Source organism: Martes martes, assembly GCF_963455335.1.
Source record: "Martes martes genome assembly, chromosome: 1".
NCBI lineage: Eukaryota > Metazoa > Chordata > Mammalia > Carnivora > Mustelidae > Martes > Martes martes.
This window is the reverse complement of record NC_137888.1, coordinates 49584537-49609545: the sequence shown is the minus strand read 5'-3', so window position 1 is coordinate 49609545 and position 25009 is coordinate 49584537. Positions and strand designations below refer to the sequence as shown.

The 25009-nt window shown below is 35.4% G+C and overlaps 1 protein-coding gene across 1 annotated transcript in view; it reads right to left on the bottom strand.

Moving 5' to 3' along the window:
* Nucleotides 1-361: 361 nt before the first annotated feature.
* Nucleotides 362-25009, bottom strand: part of ZPLD1 (zona pellucida like domain containing 1) — a gene marked incomplete at its 3' end in the record, with an annotated part of 44385 nt that continues 19737 nt past the window's right edge. The window contains exons 5-10 of the mRNA XM_080816607.1: nt 20334-20431; nt 18894-18974; nt 8313-8484; nt 6953-7061; nt 934-963; nt 362-537 (exon numbers count right to left, since the gene is read on the bottom strand). Of these exons, the coding sequence (XP_080672733.1) occupies nt 362-537; nt 934-963; nt 6953-7061; nt 8313-8484; nt 18894-18974; nt 20334-20431 (666 nt within the window). The remainder of the gene's footprint in view (nt 538-933; nt 964-6952; nt 7062-8312; nt 8485-18893; nt 18975-20333; nt 20432-25009) is intronic.

Sequence of the window (25009 nt, the reverse complement as noted above, 5' to 3'; positions counted from 1 at the left end):
TGCAACAAATGTATTTTTCTCTACGCCCACCTTTTATCTCTGTAATAACCAATAATCAAAAGAAAATTGAAATAAAATGAAATGTGACTGATCCTGTAAGATCTAAGTCCTGAATATTGTTTGCTTATTGTCATTTTTATACCCATTGGTGCCATACAAATAGGGCTGACCACATACATAAATGACAAGAACAATAGCATCAAAATTCTTTCACTATCATCAGGCTAATGAGCTACACTGTGAAATCTATCATACTTATAAATACCAAATGCTGGCTGGCATTCAATTTGGATGAAACACTGACAAGTTACCCATGGTATGGTCAGTGAATCCTTTTCCCAAAAGGAGGGACCTGTTACAGTCAGTCAAAGACTGGGTTTCTTATGCCATTCAACACTAAATTGGTGGGTGCCTTCCTGTGTAGAAGGGCCAGTGAGCACAACAGAAGGGAAAAGCTCATGACTCCCAGAATGACCATTCCTGATATCAGTGCACTGGTAACGGCGTTCAGCTGGAAAGGAGGGTCACTTGGAGAACCTGCAAGCAATAAAATACACATAGTGGAAAGGTCCAATATTGGATTTATCTCACCTTATCCCAGTTTATACCTGCAAAACATCTGTCATTAGTATCTTGTGAAATAACAGCATGACATGATAAATGCTATAATCTATTTGACTATAATTCAATCCAATAACCAAAGGATTATGCAGTTTAGAAGTCTGCTATTCCCTGGGTTGCCCCCCCCCCAAAATCATCTGTAAAATGCTATAAAAATTGACCACCAGGTCTCATATGAGTTCAGATGTTATGTAAAATATAACAAACTTGTAAAATCAGAAGTCATCATATTTAGTTGCAACTGATAATCAAAAAACACTTAAAATTTTTAAAAATCATACTTTTATTTTCAATATATGTTCATTAGCTTACCAAGCTGCGAATTGTTGGTTGGAGTCTCATCTGAGAGAGAAAAGAAAAAGAAAAGCAATATTGTATCTCTAAATATTTACTTATGTTTATTATAATTCTGTGATTACTTTTTACCTATATGTGCTTCATCCACAAGCTCCATGGGTGAGGGAATCATGAAAATCTTCCTAAACCATTCTGCTTTCCCATTTTCTGTTCCTTGTGTCTGAGATTTTTTCTGTCTCTCCCATAAGCCCACACCCTGACAGTTTCCCTAGGCATACAGATATAATCGCAAAATATACTCTACGATATTCTTTCCTGCCAACCTTGCTTTGTCATTCTCTCTCTAGTCAGGTTAGTGGGGGCAGTAATTGTTAACAGCTATTACATTTTTTACAGCCCTATAACCTGCCATTTGTTATTTTGTTTTAGAGAAGTATTCATTATTTAGTGCCGTTCTATTTTAAGTGTTGCAAATTTGCCCATAATAATTTGCAAAAACATCATTTTAAGTTCCTAAATTCACACTTAGTAACTAAATGAAAGGAAAACATGACTCCTAATCTTGCGTTGCAGGATTTTTTGCATCTTTTAAGTGAAAGATTAAAGCTTGTGATTTTTTACTTGTCCCTGGCAAACCTCATAATGGATGCAATGAATACATTCACCTGGTATCCCAACTTGTGTTACCCATTTGGTAATCGTACAGCCATTAACCCCTGATCTTGTAAAATGAGTGGATTTCATTTCTGGTCTTAAATATGTGGATGTGTAGTGCCTGTGGGTGTCCGTTATCTGAACCATAAAATGTGTGTAGTTGACTGTTTGGGAGTGTAAATATTATTACAATTAACATGTGTGTCATGCCATACAGTTTACAAAGTGCTGCTTCATGTGTCATCACATTTTGTCCTCGTAACAGCCATATGGTTTTAACATTATTGCTACCCCCATTTTACAGATGAAGAAACTTCCATCTGTCACAGCCTCCATGATGAAGTAAACATATGTTTAAATAACAGCTCAGCTTCAGAATCCTTTTTCTAAAATAATATAGACTAGCCAAGTATGGAAAATATTTTTAGTTATAAAGATGACTATCTCAAGCTATGAAACCCCAGGGTTAGTATTTGAAATGATTGATTGGGAGAACCTGGCGTGATATTTATAAGCCATCTGATACCATTTCTTTTAAGACATATGAGTCTTGGCAGAAATGATGATTCTGCTGTTTGAGCCGGAAGTACAACGCTCCAAATTAATAGTGTGTTCATTTATAGTATTCTTTAGAATGGTGCAGTGCACCACTATAGGACAAAAAGGAGGGGGGGAAAGCACAAATTTTCATTACAGGATACCCTTAGGAAAATCCTAACCTCTGACCAATACTATTTTATAAAGACACTTGTTTCTCATGGAACTGGATGGAATGAATGAACTGTGATCAATTCTTCCAAAAGATTTCCAAGACAAACTGCCTCACTGGAACATGGAGGAGAATATGTAAGGCTCTAAAATTCCTTTTTCAAAGTTATTCTTTGTTTATAAATCACACTTATTTGCATTTATTTATTTATTTTTAAGACTAGAAAGCTCCTTCTCCTATGTGTCCCAAATTAAGTGAAAGTGCTAGGACTGGCTGCCCGTGCTATTTTCTGCATCCTGAAGTTAATTAAAGAAGTCAGAAAGTTCCCTTCTCTCCCACATTAGCAGCAACACTTCTGTAAGAACACTACCCCAGGTGTCACTCACGAGGATGGGGCTATGGACAAAACAAACTGTCAGATGAGCCATACCAGCCACAGGTTCCAGGATTGAAAAAGTACAAGCATCCTACCTCTGATGGCAGCAGATGGCTAAAATCAAAGCATGTACTATTTGAATATCATTTGGAACTGCATTTGATAGTGGATAAAGATAGAGCGAATCACTTTATCTAGTTGCTGTTTCTGGTTTCCTTCCATTTCTAGTATCCTGCAATTTGGTTTAGCCCCAAAGGGAAGGTAGACATTTTCTAGGAGATTTTTTTTTTCACCACACACTCTGTTATTTTTCTCTTACACACACTTGGTCTTACCATATACATATATGCTAAAAGACACCTTCTGGAGTTAGAACATATGGGAATACTAAACTTGGTGGGCTCTTCAAAATGCATGCAGCTAGTTGAGGACCCAGAGGAGGAAAGTGACGGCAGCAATATCATGGCTGTTGGAAACCCAGAAGCACCTGATAAACATTTTTTCTCTGCTTTTCTTTCATATAAGTAGCAGAAATAAATGGATAAAGTAAACATTGGTGCAAATATATATACAGAATAAATATTTTTCCTTTCTTAGCACAAGCAAACTATTTTCTTTACTCTTCAATTATCTACCTATATGGTAAAATGGACCACATATTTCAAATTCAGAGCTTCCAAATCTATCTATCTATCTATCTATCTATTTATTTACTTTATTTATTTTTTAGAGAGGAGGGCAAAAGGGGCCAAGGGACAGGGAAAGAGAGAATGTTTTCTTAAAGATTTATTTATTTTACTTGAGAGAGAGCGGGGGGCGGGGGGCCAGAGGGAGAGGGAGAGAATCATCAAGCAGACTCCCCACTGAGTACAGAGTTTTACTTGGGGCTCAATTCCCAGGACCCTAAGATCATGACCTGAGCCAAAAGCAAGGTTTGGAAGCTCAACAAACTGAGCTACCCAGGTGCCCAAGAGAGAGTATCTTGGCCCTCTCTCCACACCCAGCACAGAGCTGAGCCGGGGCTCGATATCATAACCCTGAGATCATGACCAGAGCTGAAATCAAGAGTTGGAAGCCCAACTGACTAAGGCACCTTGAGGATTTCCTAACTTTCTACCCTCCATTATGTTATGTTTGTTAATAATCCATGTCTACCTTTGAAGACTAAGATTCCTGAGAGCAAAGACTGGCCTGTTTTCTAGTGTATTCCCAGTTCCGAACAGGATGCCTGTGCCATGTGGAGGTTTGTATGAATTATTACCTCCCCATAAAACTCAATGATATGCATTGAATAGCTTGACTAGGACTTCCCCCCATCAGAATTTCTGTAAATAAAACAATTAGGTACTATTGGTTTCCAGTACTTGCAATTGTGAATTTCCAGAATTATACCCCATGATAAGCATTTCCCTACTGAATAGTTTAAGCACGTGAGGGTGTGCAATAAGAACACTTCAGGAATTTTGAGGATTTGAAATATTGAAGATATGAATATTTTCCTAAATCAATCAACAAAAAGATTTACAGTGTTGGGTAAAATGATCAGAATATCTTCAATTGTATTAAAACAAAACAAAAGTACTGAGCTTTAACAACTTAATTAAACTTGACCTAAGTCAGATGTCTAAGGGAAAGGAGTGGTTCAATGAGTAAACAGAGCAAAAATTCCAAGTACCAGAGAGCTTTGAAGAGAGCAAATCAAGCCTGAAATTGGACTTGCCTATATAAAATTGGCCACAGGACCTGGAGAGATCAATTCCAGCTGACCTGAGGTAAAAATGAAGTGAAACTGAGAAAAGAAGATAGCCCTGGTCATTAAGGTAGACATTATGCTTACATAGGATTTTCCTGTTGAAGGATATGGCTTGATTTCTGAGTTCTATATGTATGTAGAATTTAAAATAATAATTTTTAAATTATGATACTCTAGTAACATAAAGGAAAAATTGTTACATATGGCCCTCTACACCGTGAGGTCACCATGATTGTCCAGAAATGAGCACCATCCTATAGCTATTTATCAAAATTATAAAAAATAAAACCACAGAGAGTAAGAGAGGAATGAAGGGCATCTGGAACTTTTAAACATGATTCTTTGGGGGCTTTGCCGGTGAGGAGACTGAGGTTACTAAAACAACACTACTGTGTTGGAAAATGAATGTTATCCTTGAGGTGAAAATAGGTTGAAATTGGAAAGGAAGATATTCAGGCATGACATCAGTGGCATTGTGATCAAGGCATTAGCTGCCTGAGGTTTGAGCCAAGATACTTGGGGCGAGTGAATATGGTATAGGTGAAACCTGCAAACTTGCATGGCTGGCTGGCTATGGTAGAATCAGAAACTTCTACGTGGGGGATGCCTTTGTGGCTCAATCAGTTAAGTGTCTGAGTTCAGCTCAGGTCATGATCCCGGAGCCCTGGAATCGAGTCCCACATCGGGTTCCCTGCTCAGAGTATAAGCATCTTGCTCTGCCTGCCACTCTTTCTTCTCTCTCTCTGACAAATAAATAAATAAAATCTTTAAAAAAAAAAAAAAAAAAAAGGAAAGAAAAGAAAAGAAACTTCTACTTGGTTAATCTTTACTGGGATTTGGGGATCTTAAAAATGTTGGTCCTTGTAAAAACGTATCTTATACTAAAAAATTAATTAAAATGTGTACCATTTAAATTTGATTTGGTGCATGTAAGAAGGAAGCAAGCGGGTTAATAAGGAGGAAAAGCCACCTACTCAACATGGGCAGAGAGATGCCCCTTTCAAGGGTTTTTTTCTCTTACACAAAACTGATGCTAGATATGCTCCATAGAAACAAAAATATTTTTATTGTGTCTACCCAAAACATTCCTAGTTATTAGCAATGAGAGTTGAGTTTCCATGCAGTGTAATTCTATGAGCTATTTCTGACAGCCAGACAAGAGATAAGAATTGGGCCTTTCACAAACCACAAGCCAGTCATTTTCAAGCCATTCAAAACACATAACAAACCTCAGGGAATGCAGAGTAAGTTTGAAATTTCACATTTAATAAATTTCTATTTATTTAATAAGTTTCATTATTTTAAAAAAACCCATTAGCTTGTTTTTAAATAATGCTATGTCTAAACAAACACAGAGGAGTGAATAATTTAAGCAACTGTCTAAACTTTCTAGGCCAAATCATTTTTTGCTTAATTACCTATTTCAGGAAAAACTTTATTTTCACTGTGGAACAGAGGGCGTGGGAGAAAAAGTAAAGATAATCTAATTGAAACATAATAATAACCTTGTGATAAAAGTGAGAAAAAATTATTAGAATACAATCCAAACCAGAATTCTACTTTTTTAAAGACAAATTTAGATCTATTGACCAATAGGGTAAGAATCTTAAAGCAACTTCTTCAAACTCCTTGTTTTAAAATATTTTCCAAAGGAGGTGACATAAAATCCCATGTCATATAGCTTGTTTGGACATGAGCTGGAGCTAGAATCAGTTTTTCTGACTTAAGTTTGGGTTGTTTACCCTGCATGTCTGTTTTCTCCAGTTGATTCTGAATGTCTCTGGATTCACACTGATAGAAAACAATGTCCCTTTGGAGAGTATGTGTGGATGTACATGCATGCACAAATATTTGTATATATGAGAATATGTGCGGATAAGCCGTTGTATCTTTTAGATTCGTGACCGTGGTTGGGTGTGCTGGAAGGGCTATGTAATATTTAGGATCCTGGCAAGAAACAAATGGTACTCAAACTGGGCATTTTAAGAAAACTTTAATAGGACTATTTACAAAGATACAGGGAATTCACGAGAGAAAGTCAAGTTCCCTGGGCTATAGGAAGGTTCCTTTTCTGTTGAGAAAGTTGTTGGGGAGGAACTCTGTGGACTTCATTTTCATCCTTGGATAGCACCACCTACTGGCCAAACCCAGCCAAGCACTGGATGGCAAAGCACTGAATGGGAGCAGTTCACACAGGCCCGTCTTCAGGGGGGAGAGCAGGACAGAGAAAAGGGCGAGTGAAACATGTCCAGCACGGGATATTTGTATACTTCGTGTGTGTGTGTGTGTGTGTGTGTGTGTGTGTGTGTGTGTGTAGTGTGTGCATGTGTAAAAAGGGAAATATTGTAAAAGACAATATTGCCCTTTGTGTGAAAGTTGAGTAAACAGGAAACTACTGTGAAATTAAAGTTGCTTAGCAGTTTATCTTGTTTCACAGTTAATTAGTATTATTGAGAAACCACTTTGAGTTCTCCTTAGAAGCCAAGTAATAAGCCATTTTGGAACAATCTATTACTACACACAAAAGGAGAAACGTTCCTACCACTCCGAGTAATGATGGGACCAGCAGAGAGGACGGCGTTTCCAGACGTGCTCTGGGGGCTCCAAGTGGTCCTCCTCCCTGCGTCTCTTCTTTCTCTGTGGCCACAAATCTGAGGTGTTAATGAAAACAAATGAAATTCCACACCAGCACAAAATTGGTTCTTTATGGCCATTTGGAAAGCAGATTCTTTTGGAAGAGATACCACATGTTTAATTTTATTCATTTACTTCTGTGCATTTATTTAATTACTTCGCATATGATTGCTACAGTGTTTCTCATTCTGGCTTGGGCCACATTTCTTATTTCCTCCTGTTATAATTGTGCTTTGCCTCATTAATTTACATAGCTCAATGGTTCTCCTGAAAAAGAGCTGTGTTTATCAAACTTTTTCCTTTTATTTCTCTCAAGCCTTTAATAAATCTTCCTGAAATGTTGGTCAGCACAGAGTCAAGGTAATGTGGATTCACCATTTAACCCCATCTGATACAGCTAGTTAGGACTAAAGTAATCAATTGTTGTGAAGGAAATGCATGAATTTAAGCTTAAATAAAAATGTATTAAAACTATTCCCAATTTTAAAATGTGGCTTCATTTTTCTCAGGTTAATATTGATGTGACCTTAGGGACCTGTCAGCAATAGTTATCGTTTCTTATTAACTAGTAAATGGATCAATATTTTAATGATGGCTGTATGCAATTCAGATCCACACCTATTTTATAACTTCTAACTTGCAATCCAAGGGATTCCTGGGCCATCCATCCCAAATCTACCTTTCTAGTGTCAGCCCTGCCCCCTCCCTATGTTTTCCAATCATCCTCTACTCTGTCCCATCACCTCATGAAGGTCTGGTAGTTCCCTGGTTATTCTGTCTTATGTGTCTGTGAATTCAGTCAACCTTTGGGATGGGGTGTCTCTCACACTCTCACACTCTTGATTTTGTTTCTTTGGGGTTCATCCATCTTCAGAGTCATACCCCGGGTTTCATGTCTTCCATCAAACCTCCCAGTCTCTCCTATTCTACTCTCACAGTGGTGATTACTGCCTCTTACAACAATCCATACATGTGTCTTTGGACCATAACATTTTTATCTTATTTTCTTCCATGACAGTCTCATGGTCCTCAAAGATCAGCTAAATGAGTTCAGAATTTATGCACACATGTCTGTTTTCCCAGTATTATGCTTGGCACAAAGTAGGCGTCCGATATATCTTTACTGCATGAATAAATAAATAAACTCTACTTCAAACTATTTGGCTTGACCCATATTCACTTTCTATACAGAAATTAGTCCCTAACACTGGATAACCTTTCAGCTTAGATCAATTTGACAATTTAGAATAAAGTTGCTAAAAACATACAGGCATAAGGAAGGGGCAGTCATCAGCTCTGCAGAGCTTGGTAACACAGTGCAGGAAGACGGTAGACATTTTCTGATTCTTGTGTTTCACAAATCGGAACACTTCAAAGGAAAACCGGCCCTGCTGGCTTCTGCCATTTTCAATGACGGTGGTCTGAGGATCTTTGTCACAGCTACATTTTAGGGAATGTAAAAACAGGATGTTACTGAAGATTACCAGCCCACTGGAAATGGTAAACTAATTTCTGCAGTATTAAAAGCTAACAAAATCATGCCATGTTACAGATATTTAATAAGAGCATAATCTAACTCAACAAATATGACAAGAGTGACCTAGATCGCAAAGTTTAAACAGATCAATTTCTGATTATAATAGTACCATCAAATTTTAGAGGGATTATACTTTCATAAGGTTCAAAAATCCAAACAGTATAAAACATATGTAGTGAAAAGTCTCCCTCTCATCATTGCCCTTGTCCACACCGTTCCATATCCACATTCAAATCTGCCAGAGGTGACCTTATTTGCCACTGCATCCTCCCAGTGTATACACATACAGAAGCTGAAGCAATGAATTCTTATTGTTTCCTCCTTCTTAAAAAAAAAAAAAAAAATCTACATTGTTTTGTTCCTTGCCTTTTAAAAAATTTAGCAGGACATTTTAGGGCTCTTTCCATATGAGTATTTAGCAAGCCCCCTCATTCTTTTTGCATACTATACAGTATTCCATCACGCACGTGAGGCAACCGTTACTTAATCAGGTCCCTGTTTACAGAACGTGGCATCATTTTGAATCTTCTGCTTTTTACAAAGTAATAATGAATAGCCTTATAATGCCTTATTTTGAACATAAGCAGAATTATCTGTACAATATCATTTAATAGATTTTGCCACATTGCCTTCTGTAAATATTACTGCATTTTGTACTCCCCCAGTAATGTATGCAAAAAATCTTTCTTTCCCCCAGAGTTACAACAACAAAGTGTATGGGAAAAAATTAGTTGTTCACTGTTGGGGAGGAAAAGTAAACTGTCACCAATAATTTTAATTTACATTTTTGTCAGTGGGAATGACTAAGTACATCTTTCCATATACATTAGAGCCATCTGTATTTATCTGAAAACAGTTTATGTCCTTTGCCTAAATTTCTATTTTGTTGTTGGTTTTTTCTTTCTGTTTCCTACAAGTTCCTACAACTAGGAATACTAGTTCATTGTTTGTTATATAAGTTGCAAATTACTTGTTGCCCAGTTTTGGACATTTCTTGAGTGTGCCTGCATGTATCTGTTCATACATACATAGGAGGTTTAGTTTTATGTTAAATTTTCAATATTTTATTGTATAGCTTCATTATGCTTTATTTATTTATTATTGTATAGTTTCATTATGCTTTACTTTGTTGTGCTTGCAGAGATTTTGGTTTTTACAAATTGAAGGTTGGTGGCAACCCTGCCTCAGGCAAGTCTAGTGGCGCCATTTTTCCAACAGCAGTTCCTCACTTCCTGTCTCTATGTCACATTTTGGTAATTCTCACAATATTTCAAACTTTTTCATTATTATTATATTTGTTACAGTGATCTGTGATCAGTGATCTTTAATGTTACTATTGTACTTTGCCCACCTCCCCCGAAAAACTATGCCCCTATAAGACAGTAAAGTTAAGTGATAAATGTGTGTTCTGACTATTCCACTGATCACATGTTCCCCCATCTCTCTCCCTCTCCTCAGGCCTCCCCATTCCCTGAGATGCAATAATATTGAAATTAAGCCATTTAATAGCCCTACAGTGGCCTCTAATTGTTCAAGTGAAAAGAAGAGTCACACATCTCTCATTTTATTTTTTGTTTAAGATTTTATTTATTTATTTGACAAAGAAAGATCACAAGTAGGCAGAGAGGCAGGCAGAGAGAGAGAGAGAGAGAAGCAGACTCCCTGCTGAGCAAAGAGTCCAATGCGGGGCTCAATCCCAGGACTTGAGGTCATGACCTGAGCCGAAGGCAGCAGCTTAACCCACTGAGCCACCCAGGCGTCCCACACACCTCTCATTTTAGATCAAAAGCTAGAAACAATTAAGCTTAGTGAGGAAGGCATGTAGAAAGCTGAAACAGGCTGAAAGCTAGGCCTTCTGCACCAAAAAGCCAAATTATAAAACCAAGGGAAAGGTTCTTGAAGGAAATTAAAAGAGCTATTCCAGTGAACACACGAATGATAAAGTAAAACAGCCTTATCACTGATATGAAAAAAGTCTTAGAGGTCTGGTGAGCAGATCAAACTAGCCACAAGATTTCCTTAAGCCAAAAGCTACTCCAGAACAAAGCCCTAAATTTCTTCAATTCTAGGAAGGCTGAGAGAGATGAGGAAGCTACAGAAGAACAGTTTGAAACTCGCAGAGGCTGATTCATGAGGTTTAAAGAAAGAAGCCATCTCTGTAACATCAAAGTAGAAGGTGAAGCAGCAAGTGCTGACATAGAAGCTGCCGCAAGTTACCCAGCAAGTTCACATGACGTCCACTCTGCAGCCCAAAGATCAAGGAGTAATTTTGACTTCAAGTCTTATTATTTAAGAAATACATTTGGTAAGGCTACAGGTGCCATTGGTTGTGATTCCTTTGATGGGTCTGGGCAAAGTTAATTGAAAACATGGAAAGGATTCACAATTCTAGATGCCATGAAGAAAGTCAAAATATCAAATGACAGGACTTTGGAAGAAGTTGATTCCAACCTTCATGGATGACATGGAGGGGTTCAAGACTTCTATGGAGGAAGTAACTGCAAATGTGGCAAAAATAGCAAGAGAACTAGGAATTACAAGTGGAGCCTGAAAAATGTGCCTGAATCACTGCAATCCCATGATAAAACTTCAACAAATGAGGAGATCCTTCTTACGGATGAGCAAAGAACCTGGTTTCTTAATATGGAATCTACTCCTGGTGAAGATGCTGTGAAGATTATTGAAATGACAACAAAGGATTTTATAGAAACTCAGTTGTTAAAGCAGCAGGGTTTGAGATGACTGACTCCAGTTTTTAAAGAAGTTGTACTGTGGGTAAAATGTGGGTAAAATCAAACAGCACTGCATACTACAGAGAAATTGTTTGTGAAAGGAACAGTCAACCCATATGGCAAACTTCACTATTGTCTTATTTTAAAAAATTGCCACAGGCACCCCAGCCTTCAACAACCACCACCCTGGCTAATCAGCAGCCATCAATATTGAGGCGAATATTCCACCAGCAAACATTCCACCAGCAAACAGATGACAAATCACCAAAAGCTCAGAGGATGATTAGCATTTTTTAGCAATAAAGTACATTTTACTGAAGGTCTGTACATTGTTTTTTAGGCACAATGTTATTGCACACTTAATAGATTACAGTATAATTTAAACATAACTTTATATCCACTGGGAAATCAAAAATTCAATTGACTCACTGTATTGAAATATGTGCTTTATCAGAGTGGTCTGGAACCAAACCCACAGTATCTCCAAGGTACGTCTGTATTTGGACCAAAGATGGATCATTCTTACTCCAAAGTTTTAAAAATATTTATGTTAATATGGTTTCTTCTGACACTTTTAAAACTGTATTTTTATATTTAAATTAATAATCTACTTAAAGTTTATTATCATACATTAAATGAACTATAGATCCAGGACGATATTTTCCTCATGGTTATGCACTTTCAACACCATTTTTAAAGTCTCTTTTTATTCTACTGATTTGTGATATCAGTCTATCATATCATTAATTCCCATATGTTTTGGATCTATTTCTCAACTCACTATTCTAATTTTTGTCTATGTGGCTAACTTTGTATAATATCACATTTCTTTAATAATTTTAGAGCTGTTATTAACTATAATATGTGGTTGGGCCATGTTTTGGGGTATTTTGTGGATTTGCTCATCCCTTTTCTTGATTTGGTTAACTTGTGATTCTTTATTTGTTTTTTCAAATAATTTTATTTATTGCAAAATTTTGGTTCACATTTCCAATTCTGATCCAAGTGTTATCTGTTTTAAACTTCTAAGTAATGGTGACTTTCTGTTTTCATATTGTTAAGCATTGTCAGCTATTAATATATAGCTCACTTACTATTTCATTCAGCTCTTCTATACCCTTACTTAATTGTTGGCTACCAGATCTGAGTTTCCTGAGAGAGGGGAATTAAAGTCTCCCATTTTTATTATATTTCTGATTATGTCTTTTTATAGTTCTCCTCATTTCCACTTGATGAAACCTTTTATTTTATCCAGGGCATCCTTTCTTTATGTTGATGTAATTCTTCTTCCAATTTAGGAAAGTATTTCTGGACTATATTTTTTTTTAATTTTTTAAATTTTTTTAAATTTTAACATCTTAATTTAATTTTTTTCAGTGTTCCAAGATTCATTGCTTATGCATCACACCCAGTGCTCCATGCAATATATACCCTCCTTAATACCCACCAAGTATTCCTGGACTATATTTTTAATTACTTGTTCTATTGTATTATGTTGGATCCTTTGTGGGGAGGGGACATTCCAATTATGTATATTAGACATGTGTTGGATTCCCTTGGCCTACCTTTTATTTCTATTATCTTTATTGTAATCCTCTTTATCCTTTCTTTTATATTTGTTTCTTTTTATTTGCATCCTAGTTTTATTTTCTCTGTCCCGTACTGTGCTTTCTGCTGTGTCTATTCTCCCTAGAACACCTAATTGTGTATTCCTCGTTTCACAGAAATGTTTCTATAACACACTTTTTTCCTATTCCATTTTAAATTTTTCCAGTTCCCTTTTCTCATTTTTGTAGCTTTCCCTTTTACTGTCCTATCCTTTCCTAGGTGAGTTCTATTATTCTATCACCATCACTATGATTTTTTTAAAGATTTATTTATTTATTTGAGAAAGAGAGAGCACAGAAGCAGGGGAAGGGACAGAGGGAGAGGGAGAGAGAGAGAATCTCAAGTAGACTCCCTGCTAAGTGTGGAGACCAAAGCAGGGCTTGATCCCATTACCCTGAGATCATGACCTGAGCCAAAATCAAGAATTGGACACTTAACCAGTTGGCTGAGCCACCCAGGCACCCCACCATCACTATGATTTTTTAAGAGAAATTCATTTAGACATTAGAATAAACTTCTTCATAAAATTTCATCTTTTCGAAGTGTTATATAAATGGAATCATGCGATATGTAACCTTCTGGGACTTGATTTTTTTACTCTGTAATTATCTAGAGATACATTTATGTTATGTGTATCAATAATCCATTCTTTTTTATTTAGGAGTAGTATTTCATGCCAGGAATATATCACATTAAATTATTTACCTATTGAAGAATATCCATTATTTTCCAGCTTTTGGCTATTGCAAATAAAGTTGTCATTAATATTTGCGTACATTTTTTTTGAGTGAGTCTCTTACATAAACCTCATAATCACTGAGAAAAATGTTCAGGAATGAAATTGCTAGATTTTAGAATAATTGCATATTTAGTTTTCTTACTTATTATTATACTTTTAAGTACTAAATTTTCCATTGTTTCTTCTTTATGTCTTCCATTTCTGTTCAGAGACTTCCCTTTCATTGCTAAGGCTTTCTATTTTTTCATTTGTTATAAGCATGTTTGCTATTGTTTGTCAAAACTTTTTATGACGACTGCTTTAAAATCTTTTTTTAGATAATTCTAAACTCCCTGTAACATTTATTTTTGTCCATTTTCCATTCATTTTGAGATCTTCCTGATTGTTGTTGTGACAAGTGATTTTTACTAAACCTAGGACATTTGGACCAGTATTTTATGAGACTCAGGATCTTATATAAACCTTATATTTTAGCTGGCTTTCTTTGCCAACACTTCATCAGGGAAGGAGAGGCACTGTGTCATTACTGCCAAATAAGAGTAGAAATCCAGATTCCTTCTTGGCCTTTCTTGACCACCAAGGAGTGGGGATCTTGTTAATGTTGGGTAGGGTGGGAGTTTCCACTACCCATTAGGCACCCAATAATATCTCTCTGACTAGCTGGGGTAAGAGTGACCTTCCGCCAACACCCCAAGGACTATGGTCTCATTACAATGGGGTAATAGTAAACATCTGACTCTCCACTGGGACTCCTTTGACATTAACCCAATGGGGCATGTAAGGGTATTTCATCATTGCCAGGTGAGAGTAGAAGTACAGAATCCCCACTCAGCCTTCTCTGAAATCATCCCATAAGTGCAGATTGGGATACCTTCTTACAGCCAGACCAAGGGAGGAAATTTGGCCATCTACTCAGTCTTCATTGGCCTGGGTGGGGATGAAGTCACACTTTATTTTGTGTTATTAAACTAGAGTAGTACAATTATTATGAAAGTTTTCTGTTTTACTAAGCTCTCCTTTCCTAGTCTTTTGGCTTGAGAGGGCCAGCTTTATCATCATTCATCCATTCATTCATTTATATCTGTGCCCATTGATATTTGACTTAACTTCTTCAGCTCTAAGTCTGGGATATATAAGACAAAAGGGAACTCACCACAATATCATATGAGGTCTCAAATTTCCTAGCTTGTTGAACCCTTCCTCCATCTTTTTATATTTATTTTATATATAACATTCAGGGATTTTTTTTTTTTTTGTACTTAGCAAGAAGAATAGGCAAAACTTTATCTGCTCTCTTCCCAGGAATGATTTCAGGTCACTTATTTTTACTACAAAAAAGAATATCAATTTTTTTCTTTTACCACACTTGTTTACTTCCCTCCTCTTTCCTTGCATTCTTTTCCTTGCCCTTGTCTCTTCTCTTCACCCTTGACAATTTTTGCCTTGCCTCCTTGTTCTTTCTTCCCTTCTCTTCTTGTCCTTCTCTTCTCATTTTCCTCTGTTTCAATTCCTTTTTTTTTTTTTTTTAATCTTTTGACCTCCTTCACCCATTTCTCTCACCCCCAAGTCTCCATGTCTGGCAACCACTAATCTGTTTTCTGTATCTATGATACCTATGAGAGGTTGCTTTTTTTTCCCCCCGATATGATATCCATTCACAATTTCTTTATGCATTCATCCATCAATGGACACTTAGACTGCTTCCATGTTTTGGCTATTGTAAATAATGCTACCATGAGCACAAAGGCACCTATATCTTTTTGAGTTAGTGTTTTCATTTTCTTGCATAAGTACCCAATAGTGGAATTGCTGGCTCAAATGGTGATTCCATTTTTAGTTTATTGCGGAATCTCCACAGTGTTTTCCATAGGGTCTATACCAATTTACATTCCCACCAGCAGTGCACAAGTGTTCTTTTTGTTCCACATCTTCACCAACACTTGTTATTTCTTATCTTTTTGATGTAGCCATTCTAATAGGTGTGAGCTGATATCTCTATTATAGGATTGGTTTGCATTTCCTTGATTATTGAACAGCTTTTCAGGTACCAGTTGGCCATCTCTATACCTATTCATATCTTCTGCCCATTTTTTGATGAGATTGTTTTTTTACTGTTGAGTTATAGGAGTGATTATATATATATATACATATATATATATATATAGAGAGAGAGAGAGAGAGAGAGATTTACTTGAAAGGGAGAAGGCAGGGGAAGATGAAGAGAGAGAATCTCAAACAGACTCCGCACTGAGCACAAAGACTGATGTGGGGTTCAATCTCATAACCTGATCATGACCTGAGCTGAAATAGAGAATTGACACTTAACCAGCTGAGCCAGCCAGGTGTTCCTTTATATATTTTAGTTTAGTTTAGTTTAGTTTAGTTTAGTTTAGTTTAGTTTAGTTTAATTAACATACAATGTATTATTTGCTTCAGGGGTACAGGTCTGTGAATCATCAGTCTTACACAATTCACAGCACTCACCATAACACATACTATCCTCAATGTCTATAATCCAGCCACCCTCTTTAAATATTTTAGATGTTAGCCCCTTATCAGATATACGTTTTGTAAATATTTTCTCCTGTTCTTCTATTCAGAAGATTGTCTTTTCATTTGGTTGATGATTTCCTTTGCTGTGTAGAAGATTTTAGCTTGATATAATCCCATTTGTTTAATTTTGCTTTTGTTGCTCTATGGTTACTTTTTTTTTTTTAAGATTTCATTTATTCATTTGAGAGAGACAGTGAGAGAGAGCATGAGCGAGGAGAAGGTCAGAGAGAGAAGCAGACTCCCCTTGGAGCTGGGGCCCAATGCGGGACTCGATCCCGGGACTCCGGGATCATGACCTGAGCCGAAGGCAGTCATCCAACCAACTGAGCCACCCAGGCGTCCCACTCTATGGTTACTTTTTAATAAAAAAATTAATGTTGCTATGTTTAATTGCAAATCTTATCTGTTTCATAGCAAACTTTTCCAATGAGTTTAGTTTATCTTTACATTTTTTTTCTCAGCTATTTTTTTTACATTTTTCAGGCAATACATTGGAAAACTATAAGCAGTATCTTCACTGCTTACCATTCACATTTGAAAAAGTTGGATTTCCCTAGACCTGTCATTTTCTGAGGACTCTTTGGGCAACGTGGAACAGTAATGACCTTCCTCCAAGATTTCCTCAACTCAAGGTTCTCCCGCCTTTGTTTTACAAGGATAGAAAAATTTCCATTGAATGTGCCATATTTGTGTAGTTGAATTTTCCCTGCCTCTCTGGACCTAAAGATGTTCAAGAGTTCTACTACCAGTTCTCTGTTCCTCAGCTTCATTCATATGCCTCTTACACCAAGGCCCTTATTTTCCCAGGTGAATCCTTCACTTTTTAGAATGTGTACTCCTGGCACCTTGAGACCTGCCACTTCTGAAGCTCTGTCACTCTCTATCCCTTCACTCTTCACATTCCCCAGGGCTGTTGGCTTGTTGGTTTTCAGCCCTGTTCCTAGCAACTCCCACTCAGATTGGTACCCTCTCCTTCTGGGTATGTATCTCTCCTGGCTGTTTCTGAAATCTGCCACCTCTGGGATCCCTCAACATTGATTTTTCTTCCCCACTTCTCCTGCCACCTCTCCCCACACTGCTTCCTGCAGAGAACCCCCCTCCCTGCACTATTTGCTCTTGATCTTAATTATTTTTATCCACATGAACATATTATTTGGGGATTTCTCAGTTTTCTTTTTCACCTACTTTCATTGACATGGACATTCGAGAAACTCATTTAGTTACTCATTTCACTCTCTGTAGTTCTAATAAGAACACTAAAGAGAGTTAGCCTTAAACCATAATCATACTAGAAGTCTGATGATCATATTCCAGATTACCATCATGTGAATACTATAGAAATTTTGGAAAGTAAGAAAAAAATGTCAAAACAAAATGATTCACAATCCTACCATGCATAAGTAACCAAGGTCAACCTGTTGATGTATTTCCTTACAGTCTTTTCTATCATATATTATATAAATGAGGTTCATTGTACATACAATTATATACACTGATTCTTTCACTTCATGTTTCAGATCATTTAAATTTTAAAGAATCACATATTTCCAAGGATTAAAAATACCAAGAAGACAGAAAGGTAGAAGATAAAATTGAATTAATTTTTTTCTGTTTTATAAATAACTTTATATAATTTAGTGCTGTGCAAGCTCCTAAATTACTAGCGCTCCCTAATTCACCTAGCCATTTCCTCATTGGTGAACATCCAGTTTGCCCCCCAAGTTTTAGTATTTTAAGTATCACTGATAGACCAGAAAATCATAAATATTTTTGAATATGCTTCTAAATTTGTGGATGTAACATCAAAGAATATGGAATGTTTTAAGGTTTTTGATACATACCAACATTTTTTTTTCCCAAAAATGTTTCCCAAATTAACACTTCCAGCAATAGGATATAAGAGTGTCAGTTTGACCTAGCCTCTGACCATCATCTTAACCTTGATTAGCCAACAAAGCATATTCTTTTGGTTTCCCAACATATTATTCCCATCATGTGTCAATAAGTAGCTGTGATCTGAGCCAACCGCATTTTATAAGCATGATTAGAAGCCATTCCTTGACTCTCAAGTCTGCTCTGCTGTCAGATAAAAATGCTGAAAGGAAACTTGGATGATTGAATGTTTTTATGATCAATGTCCCCTTTCCCCAAATGTAGATTACATTCACTCTATCATTGTCTATTGGGGAATGGAGTTGAAGTTATTGGCTCTGATAAAAAAGGAGTAGCAGGCTATATCATACTTTCATATTAAATACTGATAAATGAAGAAAAGCATTTTGGGGTCTAAATTATCTAGACCATTGCTTTAATTTTACTCTCACTGACATACGATGAGACTGTCTAGCTGCGAATAAATAGTACCTCCTACTGCCTTTCTTTGATTGCCAATAATATCCTAACCATGCTTTTTCTAAGACAGTGAAATATTCCCATATGTCCTAAACATGAATAAAATATCTTTGATGGACCTAACTTACTTGCAATTCTCATTCAGCAATAGCTTTATCAGCATTTTGTCTTGAAAACTCTTCTCAACTTTTATACTTCTGGCTTTGTAAGGACTAAAAGTTCACAATGTAAAACTTAAATTTAAAAGCTATAGAAGTGCCCTATAATTTGTTTATCTAACTTGGAGTTTTCATTTCAATGGGTCTTTGTTATCAATACCAAGACTTACCTAAGGAAGAGATCATATCGAATATCATCATTTGGGTTCCCTGATGGTGTTGTGTAGCAATAATCCATTAAGACATTCCATCTACAGAAAGAGGTAAGCATAATCATGATTCAGAATCTCCTTTTGGGTATTAGTTATTAATCCAAGGGGAGTAAATATTGACAAATATCTTACCCCCACAGCATAAAACTAGAGTCTTATTAGTTATTTCAGAGGCTTCTTGTTTTAGAATATTCTCCTAAACTCGAGGTATTTAAAAATATCCAGCAAATTGCCATCCTACATCAAGTGGGTTTAAGGCTAATATCACACATACACACACAAAAGTTGTGTACAAGACAGCTGTTCAAAGTCTGGAGAAACAGAAGCCAAAAGTGAGCTACAGAGATGCTTTTATGTTCACTCTGAACAATAGCCTTTTGTTACCAGAAATTACTATCTTTAACAAATGACAGAAGATATTATAATACCACATACAACAAGGAGTTTGGTGCATAAAATTATACACTGAAAATTATGCCAGAATCAGTGGTGGTGAGAGTGGGAGTCCATGACAGACACTGTTTTAGGCAAAAGAAAACCATGAGGCTAAATACACAGCCTTTCTCCACAAGGCCATACTGTGCCTAGATTTTTACATTATTTCATTCCAACTCTGGTGTTATAAAAATGACTAGTCTATGGGAAGTAAATGCGAATAATTCTTTTTAATTCCTGCATTTGATAAGATAATTTTAAAGAATCATATATATCCTAGAAAAACAATACTAAGAAAGAAAGGGAGAAGGTAAAGAAGAACTAAATTTCCAGAGAATACTGGAGAATACTCTTCAGGATGTCAAGTTTATAAAATAATATGTGATTGGATCTTTATAATTATATTGGCTTGGATCTTCAGCTTTTGAATTCCCTTTCAATTTTGATCATTCTGGATTGTCTAAAACATGGTCATATGAAACTCGATTGACTTGGGGTTTCTTATGGAGATGTTTCTGAGGATCATTTTATATAATTTTGGCCCAGATCATTATGGGGAGAGTTCTTTGTGTTATTTTTTTAAATACATTTGTATTGTATAGTAACATACACATAGAAAAGTGCACAAATCATGCAGTCACAAAATGACTGCATCTGATTCATTGTCTTTCAGATGAAAGACTAGAACATTGTGGTATCCCAGAAGATCTGCTCATTCCCTCTTCCAGTAATTCTCCCTCCTTCTTTATGGGAAGACTTCTTATTTTCCAATTAATGACACAAAATAAGTGTCACTCCTTAATCCTTGTAATTTATTATTTCTATTTATTAGCATTCCTAAATGGTGTGGCAATGACAGTATTTTTTAAATTAAAAATGAATGAGCTAACTTTATGATTCATTAGGCTTTATGTGGTCAAAATGTTTTAACCAACAGAAAAAAAGAAAAGAGTTTGAAAATACCTGCCATCCAGATTAGTGGCTTGTACAGCTGCAAATACTTTGGTTTTCAAAGGTAATCCTATACTTGGGATAATTAACTGCTGGCTGTAGGTTGAATCCTAATGATGAAAAAAAATGAGCAATTAATCTGTCATTGTCTTCCAAACTGCACATTTGCCACTTAAAACAATGATGTCATATAAAAAGGGGGAAAATCAACATAAATATACAGAATCGGGACGCCTGGGTGGCTCAGTTGGTTAAGCGGCTGCCTTCGGCTCGGGTCATGATCCCAGTGTCCTGGGATCGAGTCCCGCATCGGGCTCCTTGCTAGGCAGGGAGCCTGCTTCTCCCTCTGCCTCCGTCTGCCAGTGCACGCTCTCTCTCTCTGACAAATAAATAAATAAAATCTTTTAAAAAAAAATAAAAAAAATATACAGAATCTACCCCAAAAATATCCAGTTAATCCTTTAGTTTCTCAGCAGAACTGTTCTTAAACCATATCCAAGTAACAAATTCATTTCCATGCATAAATCTTTTTGTTTCCATAGTTTATCATATGTAATAGTTAATGTTCTGTGTATTTAAATTGCATTCAATGGTTAATAGTCAGTGGTTAATACTTAATTTGTTTAATAATCAATTGTCAACATAGAGTTTATTTAAATTAATACTTCATTTATTTCAATTACATTACTGGCTAATACTCAGTTTCTTTAAATTACATCTACTTCAGTTTAAGCCCTTTCCCATTGGGGTTATAGGTCTTTATGCTCTTGATAATGTGTCATTTGCTCAAAATCACTTATCTGGCAATTTGAAAGTACCAAAATGTTTTTGAAAACCTAAAAAGAGACCAACATGTCCTATAAGTTGCCAAAATGCATGCCACGGAGTTCCTTCACCTAATTCCTTGGCAGTTACTTACAGAAGGGTGTCTCAGGATTTCACTTCTACCTTTCTACCATTATTTTATAAAAATTTTCAAGAGCTTATTTATATCACTCCCCAATTTACAGTATTAAAGTAATAGGTTAGAAATTAAGAAGTGACAGTTTTAATGACAAAAATTGTAGGATGCAAAAAAAACAAGACGAAAAGAAAAGAACTTCTAAAAATGTAAGCTGTCAAATCATTTAGCATGCAAGCAAATTGTTTCCTCCAAATTTAGTAACCCTGAAGACAATGATATTTTGCGGCAAAGGAAAAATGTTAATGTTCATTATGAAATTTCAAAGACATCAAGCAAAGGCAATATACAGAGCACATTCTATTTAAGAAGGACAGGAAGAAAGAAACAGATTTTGAATTTTTGAAATTATAAATTTTTTAAATTATGGTTTGGACACTTTACTTTTGAAAAAGTTGCACTTGTATGGAACATTTCATTCCCAAATAAAATAATATAAATGAGGGATTATATGCTGTACTTATTTTCTCTATTTCTGTGATAAATGATAATAGCTCCTCCAACCATTTCTAATAGGTAGTATTTTTATTTATCTTTCCGGCTCCCTTTGCAAACTTCTCCAAGTATTCCACACTTCATTAAGTATCAGATCTGATTCTTGCATCATCAGGGCATTAGCAGAGGCCAGAAGAATGTTTGCTCATTTACAAGTATCATACTGTTAAGTCATTTGCAAATGATGGGACTCAGCTGTGGTTTAATCATGAATCATCACATTTTTTCCTCCTAAAATTGCTTCTAAAGGTATTTTTTCCTCCTTTGTTTTTATAGTTGCTTTTTTATTCTTATTAGTACAATATTGTCCCTAAAGTCAATTATATTTATTTTATATTTTTTTCTTCAACTATTAAGAAACATTCATAGTTAATATAGTACTATTTCAGATTTACTCTTTCTGTATTTTCTCAGAAGACACTAATATTTAGGTACAATTCAAATGCACAAAGTCATCTTCACTTTCCATTTCCACTGTGGAGAGAACCTATATATTTATATTACACATAAATAAGGCCACAGTTCAACTTGAAATAATCCACATATACGGAAATTGTGTAGTCAATAAAAGTCATCTTTTTTTATAAATAAAATTTTCCTAAGTATATTTACTGACTTCCAGAATACATAAACAATTGCAAGAAACCAGACTAGGCACAACTTTTCGTTTCCAAAGAATGAGAGTAGTAGGTATATAACTCTTCATGCTTTTCATAACTTTTCATAACCCATTGCTATGGGTTAAAAATAAAAAACTCTGCATGTAAAATAGGAGGATATGGCCACTAATGATTATAAAATAATACTCATTTTGAAATACTGCAATGAAATTACATATGGATAGCTAAATGTTAGTCTTCCAAACAAATAATAAGTATGATTTTGGATCAATTAGTGAAAGGAAATCAATTTTTTTCTAGTGTACATTACTAGGTTTTTTTCCTTGTTATTACAATACAATTGACTATATTCCCTAGACTTTGCTTTTCACCTTTGTGACTTATTTATTTTAAAGCTGGAAGCTTGCATAAATTACTAGTTTGGTAATAGCCTGTATCATGACAAAATATTACATCCATGCCATGTTAAAAATGTAGTTTAGGGCCATGAAACTCTTCTGTGTGATACAGGAATGATGGATCCAAGTCATCAGCATTTGTCAAAATCCACAAAATACACATGAAGTGTGAAACCAAATATAAGCTATGGACTTCAGTTAATATATCAATATGAGCTCATCAATTGTAATGAATAGACCCCAAAATTCAAGGTGTAAGTAATAGAGGAAATTGTGTATAAGCACAGGAGGTCTGTGGGATCTCTGTATTTTCAAATCAGTTTTTCTGTACACCTAAAACTACTCTAAAAATTGTCTGTTAATTAAAAAAATACTTTGTGGAGAAATGACCAAATTTCATTATATAATTATTGAGTAAATAACTTTTTAAATTCAATTTAATTTTTTAATTCAACCATTAATGACACCTTTATTGCAAACTGGTTAAAAATGAGATGCGTTTATTCTGTTTTCTGAATTCTATTTTTAAAAGATTTTATGTATTTGAGAGAGCAATAGCAAGGGAGAGCAGGGTGGGGAGGGAGGGAGAGAACTCAGAGAGGAAGAAGCAGGCTCCCTGCTCAGCAGGGAGCCCAGCAAGGTAGCATCATGCCCTGAGCCAAAAGCAGATGCTTAACCAACTGAGCCACTCAGGCATTCCCTGAATTACATTTTTAGAATCTGTTCCCATCAGAGCTTTCAGGATGTTGAGTCTTATGAAATAAAAAGCATGACACATCAAAAAAAAAAAAAAATGGGATGTGTTTTGACACTATCTATTTTACTTATAGTCTGATATCAAACAATTGGTTACCTTTTTACCACAGAATTTAAACCTTAAGGTTATCACCAAATTATAGGCTTTTATTTAGCATTAAGATTCTAGAAAGTTTGAAGGATTATATCTAGTTAGCAACAGGAGAATACTATTTCTAATGATAAAGAAAAGACCCTTACAGCAAAGCTCTCCCCAAAGCCACACTTCTAAATTTTTATTTTCTGCTTTATCAGTAAGAGAATAGTTTAATTTCACAAAAAATAATGGTGTCATTAATCACCATGTGGGTAAATTTTTTTTATTTTTTTAGGATCAGGAAGTTTCATCTTTGTTTCACTCAAATATAACAAATAATACCGAATCCAAACCAGTCACCTCAATTCTACCCCAGGGAGCTTATACATATAAATCAACAGATAGGAATTTTCCAGTTTAAAAAATATTGCTCAAAACAAAAATAAATATCTGGCCATATTGGGAATGAATATTGGCACATATTTGCTGAGTATTGTGGAACCAAGTAACTTGGCAGTTTCTCCTTGCAGAGGGAAGTTTGGAAATGACAGAAAGGCAATCTTCATTCCAACACATTTTAATTTGTTGTTTAGAACTCGGTGGTGTCAGACTACAAACTTATAAACATGATTTTTTTAAATGCCTTTGGAAAATGTCCTACTACAATATTTATAGCTCATTATATTCAAAGTATAAAGCACTGACTTTTAAATCAGTTGCATGAATTATAACTCAGTGCCATGATGACATGAATAATAATGTAAAAATCAGATTCATAATTTACAAAAATGTTGGTTGATAGATTGAAAAATTGATATTTAAATCAGGCATTTAAAATGTATGAATAAAAATTTTTAATCAACATGAAAATATCATTTGGGGGATTAATGTTAGAGTTATAAATAGAAATCCATGTATTTTTCACGTTTTGCTGCCACCATCTATATTTACATGACAAGAGTTTAGACAATACTATGTAGTCAACCCAAGTTATTTCAAAAGTGACAGAATTGTCATCAGCCAAATCCCATACTGAAAATATTAACACATTCATCACCAGGAAAAATATCATTTGGATTTTTCCTATCTTTTTATCATAATAATACTACTTTCAAAATCTTGACCCTGACTACGGCTACACGCACATGCACACAAATAAATACATACATATAAATATAGATAGACACTTGGAGTAACTATGTAAAATCACATTTACAAAATAAAATCTAAATCATTTATCAACTTTTAGAAAGTAATGCAGGTTTTAGTATACCTTTATCACTAAGCTATACAAAAACTCTAGTAAAGATGAATAAATGTTACCAAAGTAAAACAGGGTTAATGTGGCTTTTGTAGATTTTGATATAAAACCCATCCGCATA